The sequence below is a fragment of the Hemibagrus wyckioides genome, linkage group LG23 (assembly GCF_019097595.1).
Source record: "Hemibagrus wyckioides isolate EC202008001 linkage group LG23, SWU_Hwy_1.0, whole genome shotgun sequence".
Taxonomy (NCBI): Eukaryota; Metazoa; Chordata; class Actinopteri; order Siluriformes; family Bagridae; genus Hemibagrus; species Hemibagrus wyckioides.
Genome location: NC_080732.1, coordinates 20,304,626 through 20,324,349, shown reverse-complemented (window position 1 = coordinate 20,324,349; position 19,724 = coordinate 20,304,626). Strand labels below are relative to the sequence as shown.

General features: G+C 44.0%; 2 protein-coding genes across 5 annotated transcripts in view; one reads left to right on the top strand and one right to left on the bottom strand.

The window, feature by feature from the left end:
* tbx20 (T-box transcription factor 20) overlaps positions 1–10,792 on the top strand; it is a 31,886-nt gene extending 21,094 nt beyond the window's left edge. Inside the window, exons 7-8 of one of the 2 annotated variants that reach the window (XM_058375969.1) lie at positions 8,459–8,574; positions 8,739–10,792. In XM_058375969.1, coding sequence (XP_058231952.1) covers positions 8,459–8,574; positions 8,739–9,028 — 406 coding nt within the window. In that variant the 3' untranslated portion in view covers positions 9,029–10,792. The remainder of the gene's footprint in view (positions 1–8,458; positions 8,575–8,738) is intronic. The other variant, XM_058375970.1, reaches the window with a different exon arrangement.
* A 3,541-nt stretch (positions 10,793–14,333) lies between these two features.
* herpud2 (HERPUD family member 2) lies at positions 14,334–19,724 on the bottom strand. Of its 3 annotated transcripts, none has more exons than XM_058377028.1 (9): positions 19,629–19,724; positions 18,503–18,842; positions 18,321–18,398; positions 18,087–18,173; positions 17,644–17,768; positions 17,435–17,542; positions 17,055–17,351; positions 16,782–16,884; positions 14,334–14,803 (listed from the first exon to the last, which is right to left on the bottom strand). In XM_058377028.1, the coding sequence occupies exons 2-9, from the start codon at positions 18,647–18,649 to the stop codon at positions 14,636–14,638; spliced, it is 1,113 nt and encodes a 370-aa protein (XP_058233011.1). In that variant the 5' UTR covers positions 18,650–18,842; positions 19,629–19,724; the 3' UTR covers positions 14,334–14,635. The 3 variants fall into 3 exon arrangements, with proteins under 3 accessions (XP_058233011.1, XP_058233013.1, XP_058233012.1); XM_058377030.1 differs by having other exon boundaries at positions 18,087–18,170; XM_058377029.1 differs by having other exon boundaries at positions 18,503–18,839; positions 19,629–19,701.

Sequence of the window (19,724 nt, the reverse complement as noted above, 5' to 3'; positions counted from 1 at the left end):
CCCTGTTCACTCTTCCTGTTCAATATCCCTATTTACTCTCCCTGTTCACTATCCCTATTTACTCTCCCTGTTCACTCTTCCTGTTCACTATACCTATTTACTCTCCCTGTTCACTATCCCTATTTACTCTCCCTGTTCACTATCCCTATTTACTCTCCCTGTTCACTATCCCTATTTACTCTCCCTGTTCAATATCCCTATTTACTCTCCCTGTTCACTATCCCTATTTACTCTCCCTGTTCAATATCCCTATTTACTATACCTATTTACTCTCCCTGTTCACTATCCCTATTTACTCTCCCTGTTCAATATCCCTATTTACTATACCTATTTACTCTCCCTGTTCACTATCCCTATTTACTCTCCCTGTTCACTATCCCTATTTACTCTCCCTGTTCACTATCCCTATTTACTCTCCCTGTTCAATATCCCTATTTACTCTCCCTGTTCACTATCCCTATTTACTCTCCCTGTTCACTCTTCCTGTTCACTATACCTATTTACTCTCCCTGTTCACTATCCCTATTTACTCTCCCTGTTCACTATCCCTATTTACTCTCCCTGTTCACTCTTCCTGTTCACTATACCTATTTACTCTCCCTGTTCACTATCCCTATTTACTCTCCCTGTTCACTATCCCTATTTACTCTCCCTGTTCACTATACCTATTTACTCTCCCTGTTCACTCTTCCTGTTCACTATACCTATTTACTCTCCCTGTTCACTATACCTATTTACTCTCCCTGTTCACTATACCTATTTACTCTCCCTGTTCACTATACCTATTTACTCTCCCTGTTCACTCTTCCTGTTCACTATACCTATTTACTCTCCCTGTTCACTATCCCTATTTACTCTCCCTGTTCACTATCCCTATTTACTCTCCCTGTTCACTATCCCTATTTACTCTCCCTATTCACTCTTCCTGTTCACTATACCTATTCACTCTTCCTGTTCACTATCCCTGTTCACTCTTCCTGTTCACTATACCTATTCGCTCTCCCTGTTCACTCTTCCTGTTCAATATCCCTGTTCACTCTCCCTGTTCACTATCCCTGTTCACTCTCCCTGTTCACTATCCCTATTTACTCTCCCTGTTCACTCGTCCTGTTCAATATCCCTATTTACTCTCCCTGTTCACTATCCCTATTTACTCTCCCTGTTCACTCTTACTGTTCACTATACCTATTTACTCTCCCTGTTCACTATCCCTATTTACTCTCCCTGTTCACTCTTCCTGTTCACTATACCTATTTACTCTCCCTGTTCACTCTCCCTATTTACTATCCCTGTTCACTATCCCTATTTACTCTCCCTGTTCACTATCCCTATTTACTCTCCCTGTTCACTATCCCTATTTACTCTCCCTGTTCACTCTTCCTGTTCACTATACCTATTCACTCTTCCTGTTCACTATCGCTGTTCACTCTTCCTGTTCACTATACCTATTCGCTCTCCCTGTTCACTCTTCCTGTTCACTATCCCTGTTCACTCTCCCTGTTCACTATCCCTGTTCACTCTCCCTGTTCACTATCCCTATTTACTCTCCCTGTTCACTATACCTATTTACTCTCCCTGTTCACTATCCCTATTTACTCTCCCTGTTCACTCTTCCTGTTCAATATCCCTATTTACTCTCCCTGTTCACTATCCCTATTTACTCTCCCTGTTCACTATCCCTATTTACTCTCCCTGTTCACTATCCCTATTTACTCTCCCTGTTCACTCTTCCTGTTCACTATACGTATTCACTCTCCCTGTTCATTATACCTATTCACTCTCCCTGTTCACTCTTCCTGTTCACTATACGTATTCACTCTCCCTGTTCATTATACCTATTCACTCTCCCTGTTCACTCTCCCTGTTCACTATACCTATTTACTCTCCCTGTTCACTATACGTATTCACTCTCCATGTGCACTCTCCCTATTCACTCTCCCTGTTCACTATACCTATTCATTCTCCCTATTCACTGTCCATGTTCACTATCCCTATTTACTCTCCCTGTTCACTATACCTATTTACTCTCCCTGTTCACTATACCTATTCACTCTCCCTGTTCACTATACCTATTCACTCTCCCTGTTCACTATACCTATTCACTCTCCCTGTTCACTATATCTATTCACTCTCCCTGTTCACTATACCTATTCACTCTCCCTATTCACTCTCCCTGTTCACTATACCTATTCACTCTCCCTGTTCACTCTCCATGTTCACTATACCTATTCACTCTCCCTATTCACTCTCCCTGTTCACTATACCTATTCACTCTCCCTGTTCACTCTCCCTGTTCACTATACCTATTCACTCTCCCTGTTCACTATACCTATTCACTCTTCCTGTTCACTATACCTATTCACTCTCCCTGTTCACTATACCTATTCAGTCTCCCTATTCAGTCTCCCTGTTCACTCTCCATGTTCACTATACCTATTCACTCTCCCTATTCACTCTCCCTGTTCACTTTACCTATTCACTCTCCCTATTCACTCTCCATGTTCACTATCCCTATTTACTATCCCTGTTCACTATACCTATTCACTCTCCCTGTTCACTATACCTATTCACTCTTCCTGTTCACTCTCCCTGTTCACTATCCCTATTTACTCTCCCTGTTCACTATACCTATTTACTCTCCCTGTTCAATATCCCTATTTACTCTCCCTGTTCAATATCCCTATTTACTCTCCCTGTTCACTATACCTATTTACTCTCCCTGTTCACTATACCTATTTACTCTCCCTGTTCACTATACCTATTTACTCTCCCTGTTCACTATCCCTATTTACTCTCCCTGTTCACTATCCCTATTTACTCTCCCTGTTCACTATCCCTATTTACTCTCCCTGTTCACTATCCCTATTTACTCTCCCTGTTCACTATACCTATTTACTCTCCCTGTTCACTATCCCTATTTACTCTCCCTGTTCACTATCCCTATTTACTCTCCCTGTTCACTATACCTATTTACTCTCCCTGTTCACTATACCTATTCACCCTGTTCACTATACCTATTCAGTCTCCCTATTCAGTCTCCCTGTTCACTCTCCATGTTCACTATACCTATTCACTCTCCCTATTCACTCTCCCTGTTCACTATACCTATTCACTCTCCCTATTCACTCTCCATGTTCACTATCCCTATTTACTCTCCCTGTTCACTATACCTATTCACTCTCCCTGTTCACTATACCTATTTACTCTCCCTGTTCACTATACCTATTCACTCTCCCTGTTCACTATACCTATTCACTCTCCCTATTCACTCTCCATGTTCACTATCCCTATTTACTCTCCCTTTTCACTATACCTATTCACTCTCCCTGTTCACTATACCTATTTACTCTCCCTGTTCACTATACCTATTCACTCTCCCTGTTCACTATACCTATTCACTCTCCCTATTCACTCTCCCTATTCACTCTCCATGTTCACTATCCCTATTTACTCTCCCTTTTCACTATACCTATTCACTCTCCCTGTTCACTATACCTATTCACCCTGTTCACTATACCTATTCAGTCTCCCTATTCAGTCTCCCTGTTCACTCTCCATGTTCACTATACCTATTCACTCTCCCTATTCACTCTCCCTGTTCACTATACCTATTCACTCTCCCTATTCACTCTCCATGTTCACTATCCCTATTTACTCTCCCTGTTCACTATACCTATTTACTCTCCCTGTTCACTATCCCTATTTACTCTCCCTGTTCACTATACCTATTTACTCTCCCTGTTCACTATCCCTATTTACTCTCCCTGTTCACTATCCCTATTTACTCTCCCTGTTCACTCTTCCTGTTCACTATACCTATTCGCTCTCCCTGTTCACTCTTCCTGTTCACTATCCCTGTTCACTCTCCCTGTTCACTATCCCTGTTCACTCTCCCTGTTCACTATCCCTATTTACTCTCCCTGTTCACTATACCTATTTACTCTCCCTGTTCACTATCCCTATTTACTCTCCCTGTTCACTCTTCCTGTTCAATATCCCTATTTACTCTCCCTGTTCACTATCCCTATTTACTCTCCCTGTTCACTCTTCCTGTTCACTATACCTATTTACTCTCCCTGTTCACTATCCCTATTTACTCTCCCTGTTCACTATCCCTATTTACTCTCCCTGTTCACTATCCCTATTTACTCTCCCTGTTCACTATACCTATTTACTCTCTCTGTTCACTCTTCCTGTTCACTATCCCTATTTACTCTCCCTGTTCACTATACCTATTTACTCTCCCTGTTCACTATACCTATTTACTCTCCCTGTTCACTCTTCCTGTTCACTATACCTATTTACTCTCCCTGTTCACTATCCCTATTTACTCTCCCTGTTCATTATCCCTATTTACTCTCCCTGTTCACTATACCTATTTACTCTCCCTGTTCACTCTTCCTGTTCACTATACCTATTTACTCTCCCTGTTCATTATCCCTATTTACTCTCCCTGTTCACTATACCTATTTACTCTCCCTGTTCACTCTTCCTGTTCACTATACCTATTTACTCTCCCTGTTCACTATCCCTATTTACTCTCCCTGTTCACTATCCCTATTTACTCTCCCTGTTCACTATCCCTATTTACTCTCCCTGTTCACTATCCCTATTTACTCTCCCTGTTCACTATACCTATTCACTCTCCCTGTTCACTATACCTATTCACTCTCCCTGTTCACTATCCCTGTTCACTCTCCCTGTTCACTATCCCTATTTACTCTCCCTGTTCACTATCCCTATTTACTCTTCCTGTTCACTATCCCTATTCACTCTCCCTGTTCAATATCCCTATTTACTCTCCCTGTTCACTATACCTATTTACTCTCCCTGTTCACTATCCCTATTTACTCTCCCTGTTCACTATCCCTATTTACTCTCCCTGTTCACTCTTCCTGTTCACTATACCTATTTACTCTCCCTGTTCACTATCCCTATTTACTCTCCCTGTTCACTATCCCTATTTACTCTCCCTGTTCACTATCCCTATTTACTCTCCCTGTTCACTATACCTATTTACTCTCCCTGTTCCCTTTTCCTGTTCACTATACCTATTTACTCTCCCTGTTCACTATACCTATTTACTCTCCCTGTTCCCTCTTCCTGTTCACTATACCTATTTACTCTCCCTGTTCACTATACCTATTTACTCTCCCTGTTCACTATACCTATTTACTCTCCCTGTTCACTATACCTATTTACTCTCCCTGTTCACTATACCTATTCACTCTCCCTGTTCACTATCCCTATTCACTCTCCATGTGCACTCTCCCTGTTCACTATACCTATTCATTCTCCCTATTCACTCTCCCTATTCACTGTCCATGTTCACTATCCCTATTTACTCTGCCTGTTCACTATACCTATTCACTCTCCCTGTTCACTTTCACTGTTCACTATCCCTGTTCACTCTCCCTATTCACAATTAAAAATAAATATTACTCTAAGATATAAATTAATAATTGTTATCTGATTGATCTACATTATGATCATATTTGAAATCCAGAAAGAATTCAGCTGTGTGACGCCTCCTGACTGAGACTGACTTCATCAGTTTTAAAGGGAACATCCTCCCAAATAAAATCTCTCTCTCTCTCTCTTTAACTCTCACCCTCTCTCTTCATCTCTCACCCCCCTCTCTCCCTCTCCACCTCTCTCCCCCTCGTCTCTCTCCCTCTCACTCGTCTCTCTCTCTCACTCTTCTCTCTCTCTCTCTCTCTCTCTCTTGTCTCTCTCTCGTCTCTCTCTCTCTCCCTCTTTCTCGTCTCTCTCTCTCTCTCTCTCTCTCTCTCTCTCCCTCTCTCTCGTCTCTCTCTCTCTCCCTCTCTCTCTCTCTCTCCCTCTCTCTCTCTCTCTCTCTCTCTCTCTCTCTCTCTCTCTCTCTCTCTCTCTCTCTCAATTGCTCTCTCTCTCTCTCTCTCTCTCTCTCTCTCTCTCTCTCTCTCTCTCTCTCTCTCTCTCTCTCTCTCTCTCTCTCTCTCTCTCTCTCTCTCTCTCTCGCTCTCTCTCTCTCTCTCTCTCTCTCTCTCTCTCTCTCTCTCTCTCTCTCTCTCTCTCTCTCTCTCTCTCTCTCGTCTCTCTCTCTCCCTCTCTCTCGTCTCTCTCTCTCTCTCTCTCTCTCTCTCTCTCTCTCGTCTCTCTCTCTCGCTCTCTCTCTCTCTCTCTCTCTCTCTCTCTCTCTCCCTCTCTCTCGTCTCTCTCTCTCTCTCCCTCTCTCTCGTCTCTCTCTCTCCCTCTCTCTCATCTCTCTCTCTCTCTCTCTCTCTCTCTCTCGCTCTCTCTGAGGGTTGTGAATGATGAGATCTGATGAATTGATCTTTGGGGAGCTGCAGAAATCGCATTAGTCTGGAGTCAGGCAGTGCACTAAAACACAGACTAATTTGATTTGGAACGGGGCCCTGATTGAAACCAGCCCCCCCCACATCGCACACACACACACACACACACACACATGCAGCACTGATAAAAACACACAGATTTGTATTGTACCGCTGACAGATATTGCACTTTCCTAACTGAATTGCGAGTGTAATTCGGACGCATGGCTCCCCGATTCAGAGCACTCTGAGCTGCAGCAACCGCTGAGGAGCTAATGTAACACACACTAATGCACTTAAAACATACCACACACAGCCAAAACATGAATCTCCAGAACACACACACACACACACACAGCCAAAACATGAATCTCCAGAACACACACACACACACACACACAGCCAAAACATGAATCTCCAGAACACACACACACACACACACACACAGCCAAAACATGAATCTCCAGAACACACACACACACACAGCCAAAACATGAATCTCCAGAACACACACACACACACACACACAGCCAAAACATGAATCTCCAGAACACACACACACACACACACACACACAGCCAAAACATGAATCTCCAGAACACACACACACACACACACACAGCCAAAACATGAATCTCCAGAACACACACACACACACACAGCCAAAACATGAATCTCCAGAACACACACACACACACACACAGCCAAAACATGAATCTCCAGAACACACACACACACACACAGCCAAAACATGAATCTCCAGAACACACACACACACACACACACACAGCCAAAACATGAATCTCCAGAACACACACACACACACACACACACACACAGCCAAAACATGAATCTCCAGAACACACACACACACACACACACAGCCAAAACATGAATCTCCAGAACACACACACACACACACACAGCCAAAACATGAATCTCCAGAACACACACACACACACACAGCCAAAACATGAATCTCCAGAACACACACACACACACACACACACAGCCAAAACATGAATCTCCAGAACACACACACACACACACACACACACAGCCAAAACATGAATCTCCAGAACACACACACACACACACACACAGCCAAAACATGAATCTCCAGAACACACACACACACACACACACACACAGCCAAAACATGAATCTCCAGAACACACACACACACACACAGCCAAAACATGAATCTCCAGAACACACACACACACACAGCCAAAACATGAATCTCCAGAACACACACACACACAGCCAAAACATGAATCTCCAGAACACACACACACACACACAGCCAAAACATGAATCTCCAGAACACACACACACACACACAGCCAAAACATGAATCTCCAGAACACACACACACACACACACACACACAGCCAAAACATGAATCTCCAGAACACACACACACACACACAGCCAAAACATGAATCTCCAGAACACACACACACACACACACAGCCAAAACATGAATCTCCAGAACACACACACACACACACACACACAGCCAAAACATGAATCTCCAGAACACACACACACACACACAGCCAAAACATGAATCTCCAGAACACACACACACACACACAGCCAAAACATGAATCTCCAGAACACACACACACACACACACAGCCAAAACATGAATCTCCAGAACACACACACACACACACACACACACAGCCAAAACATGAATCTCCAGAACACACACACACACACACACACACAGCCAAAACATGAATCTCCAGAACACACACACACACACACACAGCCAAAACATGAATCTCCAGAACACACACACACACACACAGCCAAAACATGAATCTCCAGAACACACACACACACACACACAGCCAAAACATGAATCTCCAGAACACACACACACACACACACACACAGCCAAAACATGAATCTCCAGAACACACACACACACACACACACACACACACAGCCAAAACATGAATCTCCAGAACACACACACACACACACACAGCCAAAACATGAATCTCCAGAACACACACACACACACACACAGTCCAATGTGTCTGTTTAAACCACAGTGAAAGACTTTGGGACAGTGTGTGTGTGCTGGAGATTCATGTTTTGGCTGTGTGTGTGTTTAAACTCTGTTGTAGGGAAAGTGTGGAGAGTTTGATCCATAAACACTCATACGCTCGCTCACCAATACGGACGTACACTGGAGAGGAGGAGACGCTTGGAGAGGACACACACACCACACACACCCGAGGTGAGAGGACACACGCATGCATGCACAGCATTCATACACACACACACACACACATACACACCCATGTACAGCTACCTGTACACCTAGATTTCAGATCGGAAAACAATATTCGTGTGTACTACATTAAACATTCACTCTCTCTCTCTCTCTTTCTCTATCTTTAGGTTCTGCCTTCACAGCATCTGATAATCTCTCCTTGAGCTCGTGGGTGTCAAGTTCCTCTGGTTTTTCAGGGTTCCAGCCTCCTCAGTCCCTGGCCCACCCAATCCAGGGCTCTTTGCCTCCGTACAGCAGACTGGCCGTCCCCCTGGCCCCCCCGGCTCTGACGGCCACCAGCGGCCCGAGCTTTCCGTCCTTCCACATGCCGCGTTACCATCATTACTTCCAACAGGGTCCATACGCCGCCATCCAGAGCCTGCGCCACTCCTCCACTGTCATGACGCCCTTTGTCTGAGTGCCACTGCCTACAGGGGGCACCATGCAGAAAACACACACAGACACACACACACAGTTGCGCTCACAGTCTGCATGTTTTAACTCCTTATCTGCTTTATTTTAGAGAAAACTCTTAAGTGGGCACAGTGACCATTTAAACACACACACACACACACCCTTTCAATATGTTTCCTTATCTCCTTCACAAGTGAGGAAGAAGCCATTTCCTGTAAATAACATGATCATTACTGTAAAGACTCACTGCTGAGAAAAAAAACTCTGAAATGAATTCAGACGGACAGTGGGCGGAGCTCCGGCCATTTGGGGGAGCTGAGAGCACCTTTCACTTTCATGTGTAAAGGAGAAGCAGTTTTCCATACTGACATGTAAATGACGTGACACTATTACTGAAGAACGACCCACTGAGAGTGAGAACGGTGATGTAGATACAATAAAATAACATGCAGAAAGACACAAGAGCTGGATCCGCGTCTGAGTCTGTGTCTGAGTCTGCACCTGAGTCTGAGTCTGCGTCGGAGTCTGCATGTGAGTCTGCGTCGGAGTCTGCGTCAGAGTCTGCGTCTGAGTCTGGGATTGGAACACAGCCCCACAGCCTGTGCTAGACAAAAAAGCAGATATCTCTCAGACACTATGTTGTCTGGACTCTACGCTGCGTATACCTTTATGAAGAGCTCCTTTTATATGATTATAACACCACTACTAACTCCAGACAATGTAGTGGACTAACCCCTTATTCCCTAACTAGGGAAGTCTGAGTCATGTGGAGCTCTAGGGGGCGCTGTGTGTCTGGGGTTTGATTCGGGAGGAGAGCCGCTGTGTAAAATCACTCAAACACAGCGAAGGGACTCGAACAGTTTGTACATGCTCACTTCTGATTTTTGAATATGGAACACAGCCATTTTAGAGAATGAAAAACTGCAGTAGAGCGTCTTCATGATATGAAGACAGACAGTGTGCTGTTGAGCCCCTTGTTGCCTCTCCAGGGTGCAGTGCTGTAAAAGAGGGCCTCTAGGAGGCGCTGTGTGTCTGACTTCTGTTTAGAAATTTTGCTGACATTTTTGCTGGAAGAAGAAAGTGTTGTTTTTTTGCCATGCTTTGTTTATGTTTAATGCCACATTTGGATTGGGACGCGGCCTAAATGAGGTCGAGACGTGTGTCATTATATTCATTAAGATTTAATCCGACTTTCACACAGCATTCATAATTTATTTGAGGAGAAATTCAAGATGCAACTGGCAAAAGAGAAGAAATAAAGAACAGTGCTACTGTTCAGCACGTGTGTGTGTGTGTGTGTGTGTGTGTAAATGAGATTTGTAGAGAGTGTTAGGAGCTCAAAGCAGAGACTTTCTGTCCTCGAGGACATCCTCACCTGTAAATAGCGAGTGTGTGCTGATTCATGACTCAGTAAAGTCACATGGAGGCACATTTATTAACCAGCGCTAACCAAATTAGTGTGTGTGTGTGTGTTTTCTTTATAAATATTAACCACATGATATTTTGTTTGGATGATTTTTAAGTGCAATATATTTATTTCATGAAATTCAACTAAAACCCAACCCGCTGTGTGAGTTTGCTGCATTACTGTAACATACGAAGCATTAAAGGAAAAATGTTATTTGTAAACAAGGAGAAATATAAATCTATATAATCACTCCAAAACCATGTGAAGAGTCTCATTTACTGTCTTACAGCATGCAGAGAAATACACACAGAGTCTGATTACACAACATTACACACACACACACACACAGTGAAGAGACCAGCTTACTGATGGAACACACACCAACACCTTCTCACACACAACCTTCACACTTCACTGCTCAAGCTCATCATCATCATCATCATCATCATCACAGTTGATCAGGAAGCAGAGATCTGGAGCATGTGGGAAAACACATTTAAACTACAAACAAATACACATCAAGGCTTCATTTGTAAAAGAGTTTATTCTTCATATAAAACATGGTTCGGTTAATAAGAGTGCCGTAAATGTTGTTGAACTGAATGAAGACCCGCATCACATCAGCTGCTGTTTCTTTCACTCGTTTTTCATCTAAAATAAATAAATAAACAGATTTAATTATAATATTACAAAATAAAATTCTGCAATATTTTCTGAGCTGGGGGCGGGGCACTAACAAAAATTAGTTTTTTTTTTTCTTGTTCTAACACCAGGGGCGTATCTAGGATTTGAAAACATCAGGGGCTGAGTCCAAAGCATCCGGGGCTAATTGAGGAGAGGGGGTAAACAAGAATAACACGTTTTGTAAGGGCATTTTTATGTAATATTGTTTAATAATAAACACAAACGAACACATGGTATGCAACTTTAGAAAATTTCATTCAGTCTTTTTTCTGACTCCTCCCATCATTTCAGAGTCTTGCTACTAAAAAAGGAGTTCATTAAATTCATGACATTTTCTCTCTCACAGGCATACCGTGGAATATTATCTCTTTTACAGCTTGTGTGTGAAGCAGTGTTGTGCAGATCCTTTATTATTATTATTATTATTATTATTTTACAATAATCTATGTTATACTGCACCTTTATTTCATTCCTGATTTATGCTGCACTACTGTATGAATTATTCTTTGTTTATTTTTTTTATTTTTTACAGCTTCTCTTCTCTTATAGTTCTCTCATCTCTCATTCTCTCATCTCTCCTGCTGCTTGTATCTTGTCTACTTCATGCTCTTGGTGACTTTTCTATCCTATTTGTTTGAGGATGGAATCATCAGAGAGTATCTCCGAGCCTTGATTAAAACGGTCAGTTACCATACTAGTATTTCTAGTGCTGAGAATTCCTTTATCAACAGACAGAACAGCCGAATGATGGAGTCTGTTCTGGTCCATTGTTCCCCTAAACCATGTCTGTATTTTATCTTAAATACTGCATTAGTTGAATAATAGAAAGTCATGATGTTCAGACTGTAATGTCTTAGTGCTTTAACAGTTTAGATTTTATTTAGATCTATCTTTAGGATGATTTAATTTAAGGCTTTTGTACGTCTTGGGTATGGAATAATACGCGTGCGTGCGATGTCGTCAGTCAAAATCGTGTACAGTAAACGGCAACAGTGCTCAACTAAAACGATCAAAATTTCATTAATTCCTCTACACCCCGGTGGAAAATTCGGGATAAAACATTCGGGGCTAGATTAAACTCATCCGGGACCCGAGCCCCGAATGCTTAGCCCTAGCGACGCCCCTGTCCAACACCATCTCGTTATCACGACCTCCTGAAGAGGAAGTGAAGGCAGCGGAAATCCCATCTGCTAATCAGCCAATCAGCGCGTGTATAGTCCACAGGCGCGTTAGATGTGGGCGGGGCTTCAGCAGATCTGTAGCAGGTTGTTTGTAGGTTTTAGAGAGTTTATTGTACTGTAAGGGTTCTAGTCTGATACACACACCACACTCCAGAGTTCCTCAGGAGGGAAGGGTGTTAGATTTGAGAGTGTAAACTTTTAATCCCGGAAATCACAGGAACTGGAAGAGTTTCATTTTAATGTTCTCACTTCCTCCTGCTCTCCAGGTGAGTGATGGAACCTCCACTGTGTCCTCTCAAAAGAGAGAGAGAGAGAGAGAGAGAGTGAGTGAGTAGATGATGTGTTGTGTTATTTTAATACAGCTTTAACACATTCTGGATTTTCCAGTGGTGTAGAAAAGCTCTGATGGTGAGGTGATGCAGTATCTGAGCTGGTCTGAGGAGCAGATGATGAGACGATGAGTTTTTCTCTAAGAGAACGAGGAAGAGATGAGGATCTAAAAGAGTTCAGAATGATTATGAATTGCAGTGGAAAGCTTTTCCTCATGTGTTCATGCAGACTGTGGAGTGTGTTACATCAGCCGAATACTAATGGTCACACACACACACACACACAACCCTGCAGCATCATTTCAATCAGCTGTGTATTTTTTATCCAGAGCGGATCGATACTCAGCCCTTATTCACCGTTTCAGCAGGAAGAAAAGAATCTTCTCCTCTCTGATAAAAATCACGTCCATCCTCTGAAAGGAAAATAAATAAATAAACAAATAAATAAATGCTGTCTGATGGAGTGAACGGATTAAGGGAAGGGCGCGCGCTCGTGAAGAATGGAAGGAGAAATGAAAACCAACAGCGGTGTGGTTTACAGTAGAAACATACACACACACACACACACACACACATTCATAAGGGAATGCATGAATTCTGTTTACTTCGTTTTATTCTTTCTTTCCATTACTCAAGATTATAACACTAATTTTAGCATGTTATTATTATTATTAATATTATTCCTAATATCCTCTCCTGTAACAATAAATACTGTTGAATAAATTGTCTTGTAAACGTTATAGAATAAACAGTAAACATTATAAAGTAAACTATAAACACAACTGAGGTTATGAATCAGTAGGGGGCGTGTCCTAACTTGCATATACATATACGTATATTAATAATTCCGGCATTCCTGACGCTCCTCAGCGGACTTCAGGTGTTTTATTAGTTATGAAACAATTTAATACTGAATGTTATTTATTAAAAATATTTGTCTAAATGTATTTATCGTTAATAAATGTTAAGATAATGAAATCTTTAATTTGTAGCTCGGTAATTTCTGTCTGTTCTGTTCCTTTAAAACGGTTTAAAGATCGCTGCAGTAGAACAGGTTCAGCCTCACAGCCTGATTAACTCCCTAATGATGATTGAAACCACTGTGTGTGTGTGTGTGTGTGTGTGTGTGTGTGTGTCCGTCCTGATAACAGTGCTGCAGGCCGGACTGAAGAGACTTTAACCTGATTTAGCCAGTTACTTAGGAGGCCGAGAGCCGAATGCACTAATGTTTTCTCATGCATAATTAATTGTGTTGTTACGATGAACTAAACAAATCTATCTTCATTTGATTAGAGACCTCCTGAGTCTCAGAAGTGCAGAGACAGCGCAAACCTCCACTCAAACACAACAAACACACTGGCTCTACTGATTTCAATGATTTTCATTTTTTAAAACTCTATTCTTGTGTGTGTGTGTGTGTGTGTGTGTGTGTGTGTATCTATATCCTTATAAAACCTGACAGTATTTATATAATCCAAACTTCTGTCCACTCAGACTCTTCTCTTTTAGTTTAAAGGCTCTGATTATCTTGAAACATTCAGGAGAAACTGAAGCTCCGATCTGAAACGATCACGTGATGGAGGAGACTTTTCTCTTGCAACTAAATGGCTCCTCCTGGTGGCCGGATTCATCACCGTATATCAACTCCATCACACTGACCACGGCTTCATCTGTTTAATGTAAAACACACTTAATGAGATGCAAATATTCAAATCTGTAAATAGAACATATTTATTTACACACATTGAACGAAAGTGAGGAACTGAATTAGTCAGTTTAAAGTCTTTTGTTTAAAAAGAATTCTTATGATGTTATGGGGAAGACAAGTGCAGCAATGTTCCACTCGTTCTCTCGCCTGATGAAGAACCGGACAGCGGTGGAGATTAAAATCTTGAGCAGCTTTACTCATTCAGCTGACCAGGGCAGACATGTTGACCACAATACTGCTGTTTTTGTATGTGTTTATATCAGTAAGGGGTCAAAGTTCACTGTGTGCGCGCGCGTGATGTTTATCTAGCGGCACGAGGAGGACCCTCAGGAACCAGCGAGGTGAAGAAGGTGCTAATAAAGGACCATGTGGACGTCAGGAAGCTCGGCTGAGGAGGAGCAGCTTCATCAGATCCTTCATCACCACTGTCACCAGCATCATCCTCAAGACCATCATCCATAATACGCTCCTACAGAGAGGGAGACACAGGAAGACAAACAGGTGTATAGGACGTGTAGACAGGTGTGTAAGGAAAGGTGTGGAGGACGTGTACACGATGTGTAGACAGGTGTGGAGGACAGGTGTGGAGGACGTGTAGACAGGAGTGGGGGACGTGTAGACAGGTGTGGAGGACGTGTACACGATGTGTAGACAGGTGTGGAGGACGTGTAGACAGGAGCGGGGGACGTGTAGACAGGAGTGGGGGACGTGTAGACAGGAGTGGGGGACGTGTAGACAGGTGTGGAGGACAGGTGTGTAGGACGTGTAGACAAGTGTGTAGGACATGTAGACAGAATGGAGGACAGGTGTGTAGGACGTGTAGACAGGTGTGTAGGACGTGTAGACAGGTGTGGAGGACGTGGAGACAGGATGGAGGACAGGAGTGTAGGACATGTAGACAAGGTGGAGGACAGGTGTGGAGAACGTGTAGACAGGTGTGTAAGGAAAGGTGTGGAGGACGTGTAGACGACGTGTAGACAGGTGTGTAGAACGTGTAGACAGGTGTGTAGAACGTGTAGACAGGTGTGGAGGACGTGTAGACAGGTGTGGAGGACGTGTAGACAGGATGGAGGACAGGAGTGTGGGACGTGTAGACAGGATGGAGGACAGGAGTGTGGGACGTGTAGACAGGATGGAGGACAGGAGTGTGGGACGTGTAGACAGGATGGAGGACAGGAGTGTGGGACGTGTAGACAGGATGGAGGACAGGAGTGTGGGACGTGTAGACAGGTGTGGGGGACGTGTAGACAGGATGGAGGACAGGAGTGTGGGACGTGTAGACAGGTGTGGGGGACGTGTAGACAGGATGGAGGACAGGAGTGTGGGACGTGTAGACAGGTGTGGGGGACGTGTAGACAGGATGGAGGACAGGTGTGGAGGACGTGTAGACAGGATGGAGGACAGGAGTGTGGGACATGTAGACAGGATGGAGGACAGGAGTGTGGGACATGTAGACAGGATGGAGGACAGGAGTGTGGGACGTGTAGACAGGTGTGGGGGACGTGTAGACAGGTGTGGGGGACGTGGAGACAGGTGTGGAGGACGTGGAGACAGGTGTGGAGGACGTGGAGACAGGAGTGTAGGACGTGTAGACGGGTGTGGAGGACGTGTAGACAGGAGTGTAGGACGTGTAGACGGGTGTGTAGGACGTGTAGACGGGTGTGGGGGACGTGGAGACAGGTGTGGGGGACGTGGAGACAGGTGTGGAGGACGTGGAGACAGGAGTGTAGGACGTGTAGACAGGTGTGTAGGACGTGTAGACAGGAGTGTAGGACGTGGAGACGGGTGTGGAGGACGTGGAGACGGGTGTGGAGGACGTGGAGACGGGTGTGGAGGACGTGGAGACGGGTGTGGAGGACGTGTAGAGAGGAGTATAGGACGTGTAGACGGGTGTGTAGGACGTGGAGACAGGAGTGTAGGACGTGTAGACGGGTGTGGAGGACGTGTAGACGGGTGTGGAGGACGTGTAGACGGGTGTGGAGGACGTGTAGACGGGTGTGGAGGACGTGTAGACGGGATTTTAGTATAATTTGTATATTTTTTATATTTTGTATTTTATTTTTATATTTTATCCTGTCCTTTGTTCTGTCCTTATTCCTTTTCCTAGGGTCATAACAGTGGTGTAAGCATTTCACTGCATATCACACTGTGTACCATTATGTATGTGACTTATAAAAATTTGAATTTGTGTAGGATGTGTAGACAGGAGTACAGGAATGGAGGACGTGGAGACAGGATGGAGGACAGGTGTGTAAGACGTGTAGACAGGAGTGTAGGACGTGGAGACAGGAGTGGAGGACGTGGAGACAGGAGTGGAGGACGTGGAGACAGGAGTGGAGGACGTGGAGACAGGAGTGGAGGACGTGGAGACAGGAGTGGAGGACGTGGAGACAGGTGTGGAGGACGTTTTAAAAAGTGCTCTGTGGTGTTTATTGTTTCTGTCTCACCATTTCCTGCATGTTGTGGTTTCTGTCATTCTCAGCTGGAGCTCGGTCTGCTGCTCCAGGGTTCTGCAGCTCCACCCTGAAGGGGAACCAACCTGCCTGGTGACTATCACACACACACACACACACACACACATTTTACTTTCAGTTTTGTTATTCCTGTCATTCTGGGTATTTCTGTTTTTCTCAAAAAATGAAATGTAAAAAATAAAGCAGGTAAAAAAGATGAAGAGAAAACTGTAAAGAAGTTAAAAGGAGTAAATAATTAGAGCTCACAGGTAGACGAGCAGCATGGCCCCGATCACCATGACGAAGCGGCTGAAAGACGAATAGAAATAGACGATGCTGAGGAGGACAGCAGCCCGCGACACCGTGTAAAGCCAGTCCAGCCAATCACGGTTCAGCTCATCCTCGTTCGGCATGGCCCCGCCCTGTGCGTTCATCTGAGGGTTCTGATTCGCCGGTTGTTCCAATGGGGCGGGGTTAACCGGAACCGGGGCCGGAGCAGGCGTGACCGATGGGCCAGGGTTAACAGGAGGAGGTGTGGCCTGAGCGGCGGCCATTGCAGCCTGGCTGGTGTTATGATCGTTATTTTTAATGATCGTAATGTTTATGAATATTCTAATAAAAACATTTAATATATCTGAGTGACTTACTAGTGCATGTAGTATTGCTGCGCATACACACGCTGCCACCACATCATCTGCACAGGAGAGTATACGCTGTGAGGAGGAAGTGCAGCAGGGGGCGCCAATCTCTCAGGCCTGACATACACACACACACACACATTAGTATAAAACTCTGTAGTGTATATTTGAATGAAACATGTATACAGTTTATTATTGTGTATAAAGGTGTGTTGTACCGCTGCTGAGCATGAGCAGAACCTCCTCGATGATGAACGCCGTCTGTACTTCCTGTGAAGGAGAGGTCTGGGACGTTCTGATTGGACGGTAACCCAGGGGGGGTGGGGTCACTAGTGGCTGCATTCTGAGAAAGCACAGGTAAAAATAAACTTTAACTTCACATCTCAGAATTCATTTCTATAATGAGTTCTTTCTCATCCAGGGTCAGGGAGAGTTTAGTCAAATGTCAGATTAGATTTTTTATTAGAAGGTTGGTGTATCAGTCACCAGTGGTTTTAATGCTAACATCAAATGCTTATGTGTGTGTGTGTGTGTGTGTGTGTGAGGAAAACAGCCCACACTCTGCAAGCTCGCTCTGCGATTCTAAAAGAAGGTGTTTTCTGTTTATATAAACTTCCTGTTGTCATCACTGCACTTGTAGGAGGAGTTGCTAGAATCTTACAGTAGATGCAGGGTCAGAGGTCACTGAGGGGTCAGCTGGGGGATTCTGGTGTGCACACACCAGGTAGACCATGTGATACTCATCCTGCTGCAGGAGAGGAAGAGCAGCAGAGAGTGTAACTGTACAGACTTTAGTGGAATTGTTATTGTTTATGTGTTCAGGGTACAACTTAAGGATTTTGTCAGAAAATAAATAAAGTTTATAAATAAGTGTGTTGTAATTTTGCTCCTGTACCTTTTGGAGCACGTCCCGGAGCTGCTGGTGATCCTGTAGAAGGCGTCCGGAATAAACGAGTCGCTGCTCTCGGGACAACTACAACACGGAAAACAAAAACACACACACACACACCATCCTCTCGGTCAGTGCGCAGACACTGCTGTGCAGACGCACACACACACACACTCTCTCTCACTCACTGGTTTGCTGGGATAAACACTAGTGATGTGTTTCTTCAGTTTCTCCACCGTCCAGTCCAGGAAGCAGCTGACTGGCTGATCGTCATATTTCTGGTTTGGCGCGCGGATGATCAGGGTGACGGGACTGTCGGCTCTGTGTTCCGCCATGTTTCATACTAAATGATCCTCAGAACACACACACACACACACACACACACACACCCCCTTCTGCCTGCTCAGCGTCCACCAGTCTCAGGCATCATGCCAACAGGACCACTGCTGTGAGGACGAAAACACCTCTGTGGGTCACGTCCCAACAGCAGGTTTCAGTCTCACTGTCCAACATCACAGCATTTTACTGCTGAGAGAGAGAGAGAGAGAGAGAGAGAGAGAGAGAGAGTTTATGACAACAATGATTTAGATGATTACTGCAGTTCTTTTGTGTGTGTGTGTGTGTGTGTGTGTGTGTGTGCACGCGTATGTGAGAAAGAGAGAGAATGAAGAAGAAAGAAAAATCTAACAGTTTAATGAGACAGGAGCTTCGATGTATTAATAAATAGTAAACATTTAATGATTTATTCTCTTATTCTCACATTTCCCCTTCTCTCTCTTTCTCTTCCTGTCTATCCCTTGTTTTTCTACATCCTCCTTTTCTTTCTCAAAAATCTTTATTAAGATAAAATAAAGAAACTGTGTGATGTTTTTCAGGAATTTCTAATTTCTAGATCTTTTCTTATTTATCCTACAGTGACCTCTCCAGTCTTCTAGTGGGTCAGTGTGGAGTGTCCAGGACTGGACAATTGGAGTCTGTCTGGAGGAACAGTTAGCATTAATAACTCCTTTAACTCTACTATAGCGCGCACACACACACACACACACACACACACACACACACACACACACACACACACGCAGTGTTATAGTAAAGGTATAAAGTGTGTAATATTATTAATGTGTTTATTTCCTCAGGACACTGTGTTTAAGACAGCGACTTCCTCAATCTCAACACTGACACTTTAAAGATTATTCACAGCGCGAGACCACAAACCATTAAACACTCACAAACCCGAACACATTATAGATTATAAAAGTACAATAAGGACATTAAATTAGTTTAAATTGTAAAATAAATGTAATAGTCACACACCTCAGCCTGACGTTCTCCTCTCTGATGTTTTTCCTAGAAAATGGAGACCAACAACACGGCGCCGGAAGTGACGTAGCGGCCAGCGGCATGCGCGAG